Source organism: Rhinatrema bivittatum, chromosome 1 (assembly GCF_901001135.1).
Source record: "Rhinatrema bivittatum chromosome 1, aRhiBiv1.1, whole genome shotgun sequence".
In the NCBI taxonomy this organism is placed as follows: Eukaryota; Metazoa; Chordata; class Amphibia; order Gymnophiona; family Rhinatrematidae; genus Rhinatrema; species Rhinatrema bivittatum.
This window is the reverse complement of record NC_042615.1, coordinates 753,650,284-753,665,102: the sequence shown is the minus strand read 5'-3', so window position 1 is coordinate 753,665,102 and position 14,819 is coordinate 753,650,284. Positions and strand designations below refer to the sequence as shown.

Below are 14,819 nucleotides of genomic sequence, written 5' to 3'. Positions count from 1 at the left end.
CTACTGCTGCACGGAAAAAAGAAGACTGAAGGGGGACCCCTACTGGCTGCAGGGTTGGTGCCATGCTGGGCATGCCCAATAGGGGCCAGTCAAAGTTCTGGAAACTTTGACAGAAGTTTTCCGTGATTGGGCTCCATCCTGATGATGTCACCCATTTGTGAGGACTACCATCCTGCTTGTCCTGTGAGAAATTTGAGTAATTAATTCATCAGCTGTTTTGAAACTTTTTATTAGCATGGTTTACTATTTATTGCTTTATATATTTTCTTTAGATTTGTTTTTCCATTGTGGTACTGCATACAGCACCTGGCTTCTTGTGGTTTCCAGTTCAGTTTGTCTACATGTTCATATTTATATTTTATTCTGCATTTGGTGAGGGTCTTTCAGGATTCCACCTGTGTATCCCAGATAATGTATGCTGCTAGCATATAGTTTCTGTACAGAGATCTGTAACAGTTTGGCTTGTTTTATTTTCCTTGTGTATTAGGGCCTGCTCTGATTTGAGTTTTGCCTTTTCATAGGCAGGGTGACCTGTTTAGGTGCTGGCAGTTAGTGCGGTTTCGATATGGGAGGCTTACTATATTGTAATGGCAATTCCATTTGTGTCAAGCCCACCCCCAACACATAATTCACTTAAGGTGATATGGGTTCCATGTGTCGTCTTTGGGCTAGAGTAGGGGGTGACTAAACTGAGCTGCAGCCTCCCTTCTGTTCTTGCAATTTGGATGGGGGGTGTTTATTCTAAAGAATCGGTGGGAAGGAGCGGGGGAGGTGCACAAATGCATTGGCCACCAGGCACCCGGAAAGCCTTCCTATGCCACTGCTGCCGTGCTAGCAAAGTAATCTTATTGACTTTGATATGTTCAATCTCCCCTAGTCACAAGCGTGGGAACCTCTGCCCCTGTCAGACTGTGAAGTCATTTATGGACAGTCTCTGGTTCTAATAGCCAGGATTGGTGTCACCTGGATATTTGAGAGACTGGGGGTATTACCTCCAACAGAAAAAATAGTATTGGCCATTTTGTGCTGTGGTGGGTTAATCAGTCTTATTTTGCTCCCCCCCCCCTTTTTTTTGTTGTTGTTAATTTATGGTAATGTAAAGGAATTTGGTTTATTTACTGCAAGTTATTTGAAATGCTAATTAAAATAAACATTCCAACAGACAAAAAAAAGAAAATTACTCAGTTAAATATTTTTTGCAGTGTAAAATTGGTCAAATGACAAGACATGGGCAGAACAGCTACAAATGTTGGCTTTTATTGAAATTTCAAGTATCTTAACTCAAAGCATACTGCTATACAAAAACAATGGCAAGTACAAAGTTTAACAAGTGTTGAATCTTCCCCCTCCACTTGTTTCATAATCTGTTCTTAATCATATGTTTGCTGTTAATGAAAATGTAAATTTACATATAAAAAAAAAGCAATGAGCAGGTGCTGGAGAAACTCAAGCACTCAACCCACTTGTTAATATCACCCCATCATAAAGCAAGAGGCACTGAAATCTGCATAGCAGAAGCTCTGCAAGGTTGAACCTCATCGCCCAGTGAAAGTTCACAGCTTTTACTTTGGCAGCCACTTTTTCACAGCATGTGCTATTCTAAGGGGATGCAACTAAGCACAGAGAGACATTTACTTCTAGTAGTAGTCATTACCAGGATTCACCACCTTCAACTGTTAACAAGTACTTGACCTTCAGCTGAGAAATTGATTTATAGATGTTCAGAGCTTCTGCATGCACTTTGATTTGAAGGTGTGACTACATGGTGGTTTTGCTTTTTCCATTTCTGTATCACGAAGTTGCTGGAACGAAACCCATGCATGGTGACCAACTGTAACTGATCAGTTCTTGGTGTCAAAATGAATCCCAAAACAAAGCCACCTTCCCATCACTGTTCCAGAACCACTGGGACCAGCTGCAAACACAGCAGACTTGGCAAAAAAAAAAAAAAGAGAGGGAGGGGGTAGGGTGATCAGATGGCAAAGTCTAGCTCCCACCGATTCTGCACTCATGGCCCTCAGCAAGAACAGGGTAGTGTTATCTTTTCTCAATGTCCAAGCCACACTACTTATTCACCAAGACTATGGGCAAATTTTAAAATCATTTAGAAAAAACCCGTAAAATATATTAAAAGAAAAAAAAAATCTTGCTGTAACTCTCAATCCATGCCCAACAATTTAATTCCATTTATGCAGCCACCACCAACTCTTTCACTTCCAATGTAGAATTAAGGAACTTAAAACCATTCTAAATTACTTTCGCTGGGGTAGATGGCCTTGCAGCATATTTATAGCACCTGGATTACCTGAAAGCATCCAAACAGGATAGGGAAGAAGCAATAGTTATCAATAGCCAATTTCAACTGCACAACCTGAAGAAAGGGAAAAAGTAATTTGGCCAGGGTGATGGAAAGTCAGGGCTAGGACACTGGGAGATCTTGAACTAAAGACCAAGATTTAATTAGTTCACAACCCAACTCCTACCCCCTGAGACGGACCCCAATATTCTTTACTGATTCCCTGGATTCCCTTTTCAGTCTGGCTAAGGCTGCCTCTTAACATTGTTTGCATAAAAAGTAGGGGAAAGGAGAAATTGCAATGAGTTTCACACTGGTGTACAAACGGATTCAAGTTCAGCAAATGATATAGGTTTCCTCTTCTGCATATGGCAATATATTATCTGTGCATTTTATTTTTTACTCAATACTACCAAAAAGTTAAGATTTAGGATTTTTTTTTTTTTTTATCTTAGTCTAGAAAAAATGTGTTTACAATGCATATATGTACATCTCCCTCTAGAAAACTGGGAAGGAGTCCTTCTCAAGGTAAGCTAGCTCACACTCTACTTCAGTGTTTAAAAAAACAGGATGGACCTGTTTACCTACCTGTACAATAAACCACCATAAAATCTAAGCAAGAAAGTTTCAGAAGAGTGACTGTCTCACTGACATACTTCTGAAAAAATCTTTCCTCTATTTTACTACCATTTTATTTCTAAACCCCTGTTTTGCAGAAGACCTATCAAGCTCTTGGCTCAACATTATTCCAACATGTTCAGAGATCCTATGCAACAATGATGCCTGGGGTGGCTAGGCCCTCCCCCTTACACACAGCAAAGCCAAATTAAAGTATTACAAATTAAAAGATAGGTTTTAAGACCTGCGCGCATGTTATAAAATTGGCTACCTGTGGGCACGATTTTACATTCATGCGTGCATGTGCATCCTGTTTCGATCACGTAAGGGGAGGGGGATTTTAGTAAGTACGCGCGGTGACATGATAGTCCCGATTCCCTCTTCCCTCCCAGTTCACCTGGAATCGCTGCAGCTAGGGCTTTTAAACTTAGCCCTCCAGTTATCAGAGGAAAATGTGACTAACTTGCAAAGAAAAGAATCATGTTATTTGCAATGCTGCTGTCTCTCCCATTTTGTTGCAATGGCATTAGCTGGCTCACCCATGCCCCAGGGGAGTCTAAACACTGGTCTGTCACATAATGCCACGTCTGTGAGACACGGGCTTTAGAAATAAAACAGATGAGCCAGAACAAAATCGGACTATTATAAACATTCTCCATTTTCATTACAATTTTTAACATTCTAATATTCTTCCTAAAAATGTGACTATACACTTTCTTCCATATTTCAAATACCAAATGGTTCAATAAATGTACAGTTGAAGCCCCTAAATCTAACACCAGCTAATTAAACACAAGTCAAAGCCTGAGATTAGCTTTCTCTACTTGTAAGCAGCTCTATAGGCACTGCCTGTATAATGTTTGCTATCCTAATACCATGCAAGAGGAATGGGCTCAATTTCTGAGAATTGTCTTCTACATGTAATCATGAGGTAATCAAAGAAAAATATTTAAGTATAAAGTTTTAACTAGGTCAGTCATCCCATGGCACGTAGTCTCACCAACATTAAGCTGCATTTCTTTTCTGTTAAGTCTAAATTAGCATTACCAGTTAAGGTAACTGAGGGAAAAGGTAGGTTTGGTGTAGTAATTATTGGTATGGTAAAATGTTTTTTTTTAATAATTTGAGTTACTCCAGTATAGAAAGAGAAGATTAACCAGAAAAACTCCAGAATACTGAGTGTAAAGTGCTACCAAATGAGAGAGAGAGATAAAGAGCAGCCTCAATCAAATAAAGTTTATCCATTTAAGATGGTGTATAAAGAAACTCATACCCTGAAAACACAAAAATTAAAAACCCTGCTTGGCCAAAAATCAAGCTACTAAAAAGTAATGCTAGACTTCACAAATCTCTTCTCTTTAATAAGGTTGATATAAATATCCGAAAGAGCAAAACAGTTTTAAAAACTTATTAAGATACTCAGGAAATAATCTCAACATATGTTTCTGTTTATTAGGACACTTTAGCTTCTATGAACTTTAAGGTGAATTCTTAAAAAAAAAAAAAAAAAAAAAAAAAAAAAGGGGGGGGGGGGGGGGGGGGGGAATAAGCCAGTATAGAATAGGGGTGTGCGTTCGGTCCCTACGTATTGGCAATCCGCAACGGATGTGGCCATATTCGCTGTATTCGTGGGGAAGCGAAATGTATCGCGATTCCCCACGAACACACGAATCTTCGCCGAATTATTCGGCCGCCTAAAGAAACCAATTTAAACAAACCCCCCACCCTCCTGACCCCCCCAAGACTTACCAAAACTCCCTGGTGGTCCAGCGGGGGGGTCCGGGAGCCATCATGGTAGGAGCACAAGATGGCGCCGATGGCCATGTGACAGGGGCTGACCAATGGCACCAGTAGCCCCTGTGACATAGTAGGTCAAAGGCTATCTGCGCCATTTTGAAACCGGCACCGAGGGTGTGAGTGCAGAGGATGGCTCCCGGACCCCCCGGGAGTTTTGGTAAGTCTTGGGGGGGTGTAGTTAATTTAATTTTAGCCAGGGAACGAATAGAAATAGACGTATTAACGTATCGGGGGCGCCATACAGCCGATGCAACGTATCTGCCCCCCGACGAATCCCGAATGCAACGTATGGCGTCCCTCTGCACATCCCTAGTATAGAATATAAAAGATTTTATTTTCAGTTTGGGGTAAAGGCAGTTGCTGCTCTATTTAGTGGGCTTTACAGTACATACTAAACTGCATTTCACCAATAGAGAAATCTGAGGCATGACATTAAATATTAAAAATTGGTCTCTAAAGGTGGTTCCTAACAGCTCTGAAGTGTACATAGGGATCTTTTCAAAGTACTACACTGAATTAAAAATTTTTTTTGGCTATATTGGATATTTTTGAAGGATAAATAAAGCAAAGGGTTTTGTGACTTCTACACTACCTCTTAATGTAAAATCAAAATCAGGCCATGAAAATTGGCTGTGGAGGGACGGGGGGACCATTAGTATCAACTGGAACTGTAGTTAGACTTTGCACATTATGGCAATTGAATCCAAATACAAAAAAGCTATAATACTTGCTACCTTTTGCTTGCACACCAATGAAAGATGAAGAGAAACCTCCCATTCCTCCCCCAATACAGTTGAACTGACTGAAAAATTGTTTCAGCTGGGACCAGAATCAGCAGCTCTACTGATTCAGCTGTAAATTGACCAATACACCTATTAATGGGACACGTAGAGATGTTGTTAAAGTGTGGGGAAAAACAGGTTCAATTAACAAAAACCAATACTGGAAAAATAAAGTAAATGTGCAGAAACAGAAAAGGACTGTTTGATACAGACTAACATGCTGCCAACTATAGCAGTGCAGTTGGTGTCCTGTACCTCACAGTCCCAGGCTCAGCACCGTCCCGTGACCTGTTGGGCCCTCCCAGCATGGCTCCTGGTGTTCTGCATAAGGGCTGCAACACTAGATGCAAGGGGCCAGTGCCTAGGACTTCCTGTGGCACAGATTGATGATATCAACACTGCTCAAACATAAAAGGAAGCTCACTCCTCTGGGTAGATGCCTGATCCTTTGTTCGAGTGTCTAACTGTGCCTGATCCTACCAGTTGATACCCTGCCTAGTTCCTGACCTTGCTTCAGTCTGCCCTGATCTTTGCTCATCTCCTATTTCTGCCTCACATTGCATTGTGCTTTGGCCATCAGTCAGTGTCCTGGGGACCACTCTTCCAGGTCTATGACACAAATTATTTAATAAGTAAATTTCACTTTCCTTCTTTCCCCTCCCCCATTACCTAATGAATAATAAAAAGGCAGACCAGGAGGAAAAAAGTGAACATGAAATGAAGGAAACCTGTCAAGCCAGGCCCATAACCAATTATGCTTTAAAAAAAAAAAAAAAAGTCAGGGTGTTACCAATGTTTCTCTCATTTCTGACTCTGTAGGAATGGCTAATAGCCTAATCTGGTCAGTAATCTCTGGGTTACATAGTGTAAACCCTACATTGGTCACTAAACTATCAGGTTCAGAGATTACTTGAGCATAAAGCGCCCTGAACAGCATGAAACTGTCCAGACTAGGCCACCTGTAAGCACAGTTCTGCACTACTTCAGAAGTAAAACAGTATAAATCTGAAGGACAGGGAAACCTACATATACTTGTTGGATCACCTGATGACTAAGGTTGGCTATTAGACAGCAGCCAGATATGCTCTGTTAGCCCAGGCAAGTAACTTTGCCCAAGACAGTCAGTTCATAGAGACAGATATTGTCATTTATTTCTGTGGCATTCAAGTACCCATAAGTTATGCAGCTAAAATTACTGGTAAAAAGATGAAAGGGATTTATAAAATCATCTCCAGAATGAAGCATGAAACTAAAATGTACGCACCTATCACCTCAGTGTGGCAACGGGACAGCTTGAAGACAAAGTTTGGAATTAAGCAGATATTGCATGTGAAATTCAAAATCTCTTTAAATATGTGTGCAAAGTCAACACTGTAACTTCTGTGTAGAAGTACAAACACTTGGCACTAGTTTGTGTGTTTGGTTGACCTTAGTCTTCAGCTTCCAACAAAAATACTATACAATATCCAAGCCTAATTTGTTTAATTTGAACATGTCGTCCTGTGTTTTGTAAAGCAATACAATGCTGCTTGCAGCTCCATGGTTACATTAAAGGTTCAGTGGTCTGGTTCAAACTTTTTGCAGTACATATAAGATGATCCACTGCTCACATTGCTTCTGCCGCCCCAGCTCAAGGATGGGAAGGTTGCCTCAGACTCTCTTAGTCAGAATGCTTCCTTCTACACGATGAGAAAACCACTACTTAAATGTCAAAAGAATAGTGCTGTGCACTGCAGTCTCGAGCTTTCTCCACCTCTGCATTTCACAGTTTTCATGGGATTTATCCAGCAAATTCCATCATTCATCTAGGAGCACGGTGCAAAGTGCATCATCTGTGTCCATCATTATGGAAGCTATTGCTCCATCATTGAACTCAAATGAGGTTCCTCCATCCACCACCATACAAGCATCCCAACAACGAGAGCGAAGGGAAATCCTGAGAACAGAAGAGGAAATACATTTTAGGTTTATAATTTATAAGATAATGCAGCACCAAGGTTATTTAATCTTTGCTCATATTAATGCTAAGTACAAGATGGACAAATGTGATCCCTAAAAATTGGAAACAGGTCTGAATTTTAGAATAACCAAAATATAATAATTTACCTGGAATCATAAACTCTATTTGCAACTATGTCTGATCAATATTTTTTTTTATATCCTGAAAGCAAGACCTATTTGTGATTCTTGAGGACTAGAGATGCCCATCTTTGGAATAAGTCATCTAGTGTGGGTAATTTTTTGATAAAAGGTAAACACACAGATGTGAAGACTGTGTGATCCAAGATACCACTAAGAGCCAAATTAATCCTTTCTTGACCTTCAAAAGAAGACACATTGTAGTGTAGGCTGCTACTAGAAGCCATCTGTAATTCTGCTTGTGTGTGATCCTTAGGTTACCATTCGCCTAGGCCTCCATTTACCCAATGGTAAGTTGACAGTAAGAGTGGCGCTTCTCCATTCCCTTCCTCTGGAAAATTTTCCAGTAGTCTCTCAGTAACAAAAAGATATATAACCAGAACATTATTCATCCTAGAACTGGCTTACATTCTTATATGTTATGTTCTTAAGTAGTAAACTTATAAATAATAAAAATACTAGAATGTGGTGGTTTCCAATAAATAATTTTGGATTTAAATATTGCATCTATGTATTTTGTTATCCCTTATGCATGCAGCCTGAATAGCAGCCTGGTCTGATAACTGAAGTTACATTTTTTTTTTTATCAAAGAATTCTAGCATTTGCTGTTTTCTTTTATTAGTACTAAAAGGCAGGACTACAAAGCCTAGGATATTCTAAGATAACAACTCATACACACACTGGCCCAGATGACTTGAAGTTAACAGGCAGGAATGTCAAGGGCCATCTCTGCCTGAACTGATCTAACTTTCAAACCTTTAAAATGGTCAAACATTTATGCAAGCATCTTGCTTTGGTACATCCTCATTTCAAGATTTTTTTTTTTGTTTTATTAAAACCACATTACATCTCCCTTAGTTTGCTATATAACAAGTGTGCTGAGAAAAATATGGATAATCAATTCAGATGTCAGCAAACATTTTTCCCCGCAGCGGACCACCTACACTTTGTTCTCACTTACTTGGAGGAGAAGCCTCTTTGGCGGCTGCTTGAGAAAACCCGGTTTGCGATGGGTTCTCGTATACTGAATAGCATCTTTGGCTCTTCGGGACTGTAGAGCAGAGAGTCATTGTATGCCTTGTCACTAGAAGAACAAACAACTTTAAGGAACATTTTCAAGGTCAAAGGTGCACAGCACGTCAGAACTATCACAATGGCATTTGAGCTAGTTAGATTCCTTCTTTAGGAGAAACACAAAAAAACTGACAGTTGGGCAATATAACTGAAGAGTTAAGTAAGGGAAAAGGGGAGTAAAATTTTAGACATTTATACCTATATAAAAATCTCTGAATGGATTTTAGTGGTATCTCTCTACATTCAAGCTTCACAGCACATAAAATTAACTCCACAAATAAAGTATTTAACAGCATATTTAAAAAAAAAAAAAAAGACTATTGACCCTTTCAGCAGCAAGGTCTTTACAACATCCATATCAAAGGAATTCTGCAAGTTTGCACATGGGAGTGGTCTGTTTCAATACAATTTTAGCACAATAACATAGCAGAGTTGTTTACTTGTAACAGGTGTTCTCCGAGGACAGCAGGATGTCTGTCCTCACACATGGGTGACATCATCCAATGGAGCCCTTTATCCTATACACTGTTAGTTTTACTGTTGGTAGGAGGCAGTATACAATCTGTAGACAGCCTATCTAATCAGGCTCATATCTTTTACACATGTCAAAGTTGTCTTCAGTTTCAAAATCTACCTTTATCTTAATTATATTAGTGCATACAATTGAACAGTTTGCATCATCACTATGAAAAGCAAGTTAAATGTGATCTCCTGGTGCTGTTCAACTGAATGTTTATTTGCGAAGGCACTTCAAAATGCAAATAAAGAAAGAATATACAAGTTTGCCTCAATGAAGGTGATACCTTTTTGAAGGAAAAGGAGCTTTTGCATTTTTTGACACAACGAGCATGTCCTTAATTTTGGGAAATACAAGCAAGGAGCAACATTTGAATTGGATGGACTGCCAGAGGAACACCATCATAAATATTTGGGTTGTTGTAGGCTATAAAGGCAACCGCAAATTGTTTTATAATTGGGATGTTTTAGGATTGTGATGAATGTATGAGGTTGCATGGAAGGGATATGAATGAGGGAAGTTGGGGGTTGGGGAAAAATTTGAGATATTTTGATATAAGCGATGATGCAAACTTTAACTGTATGCACTAAAATAAGAATATGGAGTAAAAATAAGGTAGATTTTGAAATTGAAGACAACTTTGTGACGTGTAAAAAAGATATGAGCATGATTAGATAGTTTTACTATCTGTAGACCAGCCTATCATCCAATGGAGCCCAGCACGGAAAACTTATGTCAAAGTTTCTAGAAACTTTGACTGAGCCTCAGAGCATGCCTATGGCATGCATTAAAACTATGTACCCACACAGGGTCCCTTTTCAGTCTAATTTAGCTAACAAAACACAAAGTAGAAACCCAATTCCATGGTGAGGTGGGTAGGTCTTATTAGGACTGCCATCCTACTGTCCTCAGAGAACACCGTTACAGTTAAGCAATTCTACTTTTTCCAAGGACAAGAAGGAATGGCAGTCCTCACACAGGGTGAATCCCTAGCCACAGGCAGTCCCCAACAAAAAGGGGAACAAAAAACCAATGTCAACAGGTCACCAAAATATTTTTGTTGTCAACAGGCCTTTTTTATATGTATGCCCTAAGAAGGGCAGCCTGGAACAAAATAACATGCCCTAGGTGGGAACAGAGTTCGGAGGACAGACTGGCCAAACTTGCTGTTGTGTAGACCATCCCTATCCAAACAGTAGTGTGATGTGAAGGAGTGGAGTGAATGCCTCGTCACAATCTTAGAGATCTGTATGGAGATTGATCATAAGTAAACCAACTACACTGCCATGACATGGTCCACCAGATTCAAGCCTGCCTGGATGTAACAAAGGAGATGCAATCTGCCAGTGAATTGCAGAGTGTTTGACAATGGCAATTCCCAGCTTGTTCTGAACAAAGGAAACAAAAAGCTGGGTGGACTTTCTATTGGGGGCTGTCCACTCCAAATAGGCAGCCAAGAGCTTGTTCACCTTGGTGAGATTGAGGCTTGAGGAAAAATGTTGGAAGGGCAATTGCCTGGTGAAGATGGAATTCAGACACCACCTTAGGCAAGAATTTAGGGTACATATGCAAAACTACCCTATCATGCAAAAATAGGGTGTACAAGATAGATAAGTTATTTAAGGCCTGAAACTCACTGACCTTCAGCGTGAAGTGACCACCACCAAAAAATATGATCTTCCAGGTCAGGTACTTCAGCTCACAGGAACATAGAGGCTCAAAGGGAGCTTTCATCAGCTGGGACAAAACCACACTGAGGTCCCACAACACAGCAGGAGGTTTGATTGTAAGCTTGAAATGAAGCAGATCCCACATGAAATATACAACTAAAGGCTGAACAGAAATAGGCTTACCTTCTACATGGTCTTAAGACCAGCTTTAGAGAGACATAGAAGGTAGTCAAGCAGTTTTTGTGTAGAGCAGAAGGGATCTTATGCCTAGCAATCATTCCACACAGCAAACCTCCTCCACTGCAATCCATAGGACATTCTAGTGGAAGGCTTTCTGGAAGCCATTAGGACATGAGAAATTCCTTGAAAGGCCAAGTGGTTGCAGAATCAGCCTCTCAATATCCAAGCAGTGAGCGAGAGGGACCGGAGATTAGGGTGGTACAACCTGCCTTGAGCCTGAGTGATGAGATCTAGAGAAAACCCCAATCTGAACAGTTCCTGAATGAACATTTCCTATAGGAGTGGAAACCAGATCTGTCTCAGCCAATGAGGGGCTATGAGCATCATGGTCCCCCCCTGTTCTCCCAGAGCTTCAATAAAGTCTTTAATATCAGAGGAACTGGAGAATACATGTACAGAAGTCCCTAGCCCCACTGAAGAGTGAAAGCATCTGGGGCTAGCTTGCTGTGCACGCCCTGTGTGTGCAGTAGAAGAGAGGGACCTTTCTGTTTCAAACAGCCAATTTCATATCCACCTCCAGGATGTCCCAGGAGGTGGAAGATTCACAATTTGCTACTCCATGATCCAGGGACCATTTGTGGAGTCTTTAGGACCGACAATCTGTCCACCAAGCTGTTTGCCACACTGGCCAGATAGGTGGCCCAAGTCTACAACTGGACTGTCCCATGACACAAGAGGTACGAGCCTGAATCTCCCTGCTTGTTGATTTAATACATTACCACTTGATTTGTCCTGCTCCAAGCAGACACTCTGTTGGACAGCCAATCTGAAAGCCCATAAAGCATACCAAATTGCCTGGAGCTCCAGGAAGTTTATCTGGTCCTGAGGTTATGGGTGGACCAGAAGCCCTGGGCGCAAAGCCTATCTACATGAGCCCCTCAACCCAAGTTGGAAGCATCTGTGGCTGGGACCATCTGAATTGAAGAAATCTGGATGGGAACTCCCTGAGCCAGACTGGAATTGTCCCAAAGTGATCTGGATGCAGTGTCGAAGATCCTGAGTGGCTTGTAGCCACTGCAACCTCAAGGTTTGTTGGGCTCTTCTTATGTACAGATGTGCCAAGGGAGTAACATGAACGGTTGTGACCATGTGGTCCAACAACTTCAACATATGCCAAGCTGATGTCTGCTGACTCTCTTCTATTTCTTCCATTATGGCCATCAAGGTGGTGGCCTACTGCTGTGAGAGGAAGAATCTGGTCTGAGTCATGTCTTGCAGATCTCCAACTGAGGTGAGTGACTGAGATGAAACTTGGAGTAACTGACAAAGAACCGAAGTAACTCCAGCACCTAGATGGTCATGCACATTGATTCCTTGGCTCCTGCCTGAGATGGGCTCTTAACCAATCATCCAGATAAGGAAATACGTGCACCCCTAGCCTGTGTAAGTGCACTGCTACCACAGCTAAGCATTTCATGAAGACCTACGAGGCAGATAAGAGCCCAAACTCCAGAATGCAGTGCTGGAGGTGCCCGTTTCCCATGATGAATCTGAGCTACTTCCTGTGATGAGAGAATCTCTCAAAGTGAATGTAGTTATCCTTTAGATTGAGAGCATAGCCATGATCACTTCCTTTTTTTTCTCTATTATTTAAGTGAGCCTCTCCCTATGCATCCCAGCAATCTTCTGACTCTAGTCACCACGTTGTTAAACTGTTTCGCTATATCTTGAGATCATCAGACACTATCTCCCCCAAATCTCTCTCCTGTCAAGTAAACATTGGCTTCTCACCTACGGTCTCATATTGCTCCTTTGGATTTCTGAACCCCCAAAGGCATGATTCTGCACTTTTTTTGCATTGAATCTTAACTGCCAACCATTTGATCACTCAAGTTTTCTTAAATCACTTATTTTGGCTATTCTTTCAGTTGTATAGCAAACAAAAATTTGTATAAATTTTATAAAGATTTCAGTCTATTGTAGATAGACTGCAACTCTCTTACAACCCAAAGTATGGAGAGCTGCTTTACCCCTTCTGGGCATGTGGCCCAGGGAAGAATGTTGGCAAGACAGCTTGACACAGTGGGAGACTAATTGCAGCAATCCCTGCATGAATCTGACAAATAACTAAAGGCTATATAGAAACAGAATTTTCTTCTACATAGCAATAGTCAATTTCAGGGAAGTGAACCCTAAAATGATTTTTTTTAGGTCAGACTTCGCTACAAAGAAGTCCTTTAAGTAGTTTTTGTGTGGAACAAGTAAGAGAATCTATAGCCCTACTCTCACACCAAATAGCAAACTCATTTAAAACCATATGGTCTCTTAGTGGATTCCTTTCTAGAATACAGAAAGACTTGAGATCTGAAAAATCAAGTGATCAAGTTACATACCCTTCAACATCTATGCCAAAAGATTTAGAGATTGGATATAGCGTAGCACAGTGATCCCTGGATTTGCATGATTAAGATTGGTGAGAATGCAAACATGATTGGTTTCCTGAAGGATGGTGTGGATATATTAAAAAAAAAAAAAAAGTTATGAGTTTTTGCCTCTACAGCCAACTTCATTTTAAATTCTCTTTTAGCCTGTCCTATCTATATTTTTCACTTAAATTTTCAATGCTTATACTTTTTCCTATTTTCTTCAGATGGATCATCTTCCAATTTTTGAAGGATTGTTTTTGGCTAAAGGTCTTTCATATCACCTTTTAACCATGCTGGTAATCGTTTTGCCTTCCTTCCACCTTTCTTAATGAATGGCATATATCTGGACTGAGCTTCTAATATGGTATTTTTAAACAATGTCCACACCTGTTGTATACTTTTAAACCTTTTCAGCTGCACTTTTCAATTTTTTTTCTATTTTCCTCATTTTATCAAAGTTTCCCCTTAATAAAATTACTTCTTCCCTTTTGTCAGAAATTTCCAGTCCCAGAGTAGCAGCAGCAGCAAACTTTAGATGGCACTAATGTAAAGTTTACTGCTGCTGCTCTGGGACTGAAATTTCTTACAAAAGGGAATTAATAGCTTTATTTGCACATAAGAGTCAAAAAAAGGACTATTATAGGATTATCACAGGACTGATGAGTAAATGTGACCAGGGAGAAACATGTACAAAAAAGTTTGTCACTTACGAGTGGTATGATGGTCCTTAAGCAGCTAGTATTGCATACATTGTGTCTACACTGATTTGATTTTTTTTGCTGAATGCTTTCTTCTATATATAGTGTATCCACTTGCTATGTATTCAGCTATTTGACTACCTCATAGAGACATGCCATAGAAATCACATGCACTGTGGAGGTCATAAGATGTAGTAATCTCAACATGGATCAAGCTGATATCTGATGACTGCATTCTCTCCCCCAATGCAGCCACAATCTCAGACTATGTTCATGGCCCAAGCTGCATCTAGATGAGCCCTAGTGAACTCCAATTGAGGTGATTGGTTCAGATAAGATGTAGGCTAATTGATGACTAACCCTAGTGACTCCAGCACCCAGGTGGCAACATGCATGGATTCATTTACCCCTGACTGACTAATCAAGAACACATACCAGTTATTCAGACACAGAATTCACAAACCCCAAATTTTTCATAAGTCAGTTCAAACAGCTAGGCATCTGGCAAAAATTAGTGGAGCTGATGCCAAGCCATACTACTACAAGTAGTATGTAGTACTGGAGATGTAGTGCTCCTAGCAAATATGAAATATACCCAAGTCACAGGATATAGTCTATGTG

General features: G+C 40.4%; 1 protein-coding gene across 5 annotated transcripts in view; it reads right to left on the bottom strand.

The window, feature by feature from the left end:
- Positions 1 to 6,958: 6,958 nt before the first annotated feature.
- The window catches only part of NADK2 (NAD kinase 2, mitochondrial), a 159,704-nt gene continuing 151,843 nt past the window's right edge, over positions 6,959 to 14,819 (bottom strand). For 4 of the 5 annotated variants that reach the window (XM_029578776.1, XM_029578796.1, XM_029578787.1 and 1 more), the window contains 2 exons: positions 8,595 to 8,717; positions 6,959 to 7,429 (listed from right to left, as the gene is read on the bottom strand). In XM_029578776.1, the coding sequence (XP_029434636.1) occupies positions 7,347 to 7,429; positions 8,595 to 8,717 (206 nt within the window). In that variant the 3' untranslated portion in view covers positions 6,959 to 7,346. The remainder of the gene's footprint in view (positions 7,430 to 8,594; positions 8,718 to 14,819) is intronic. The other variant, XM_029578813.1, reaches the window with a different exon arrangement.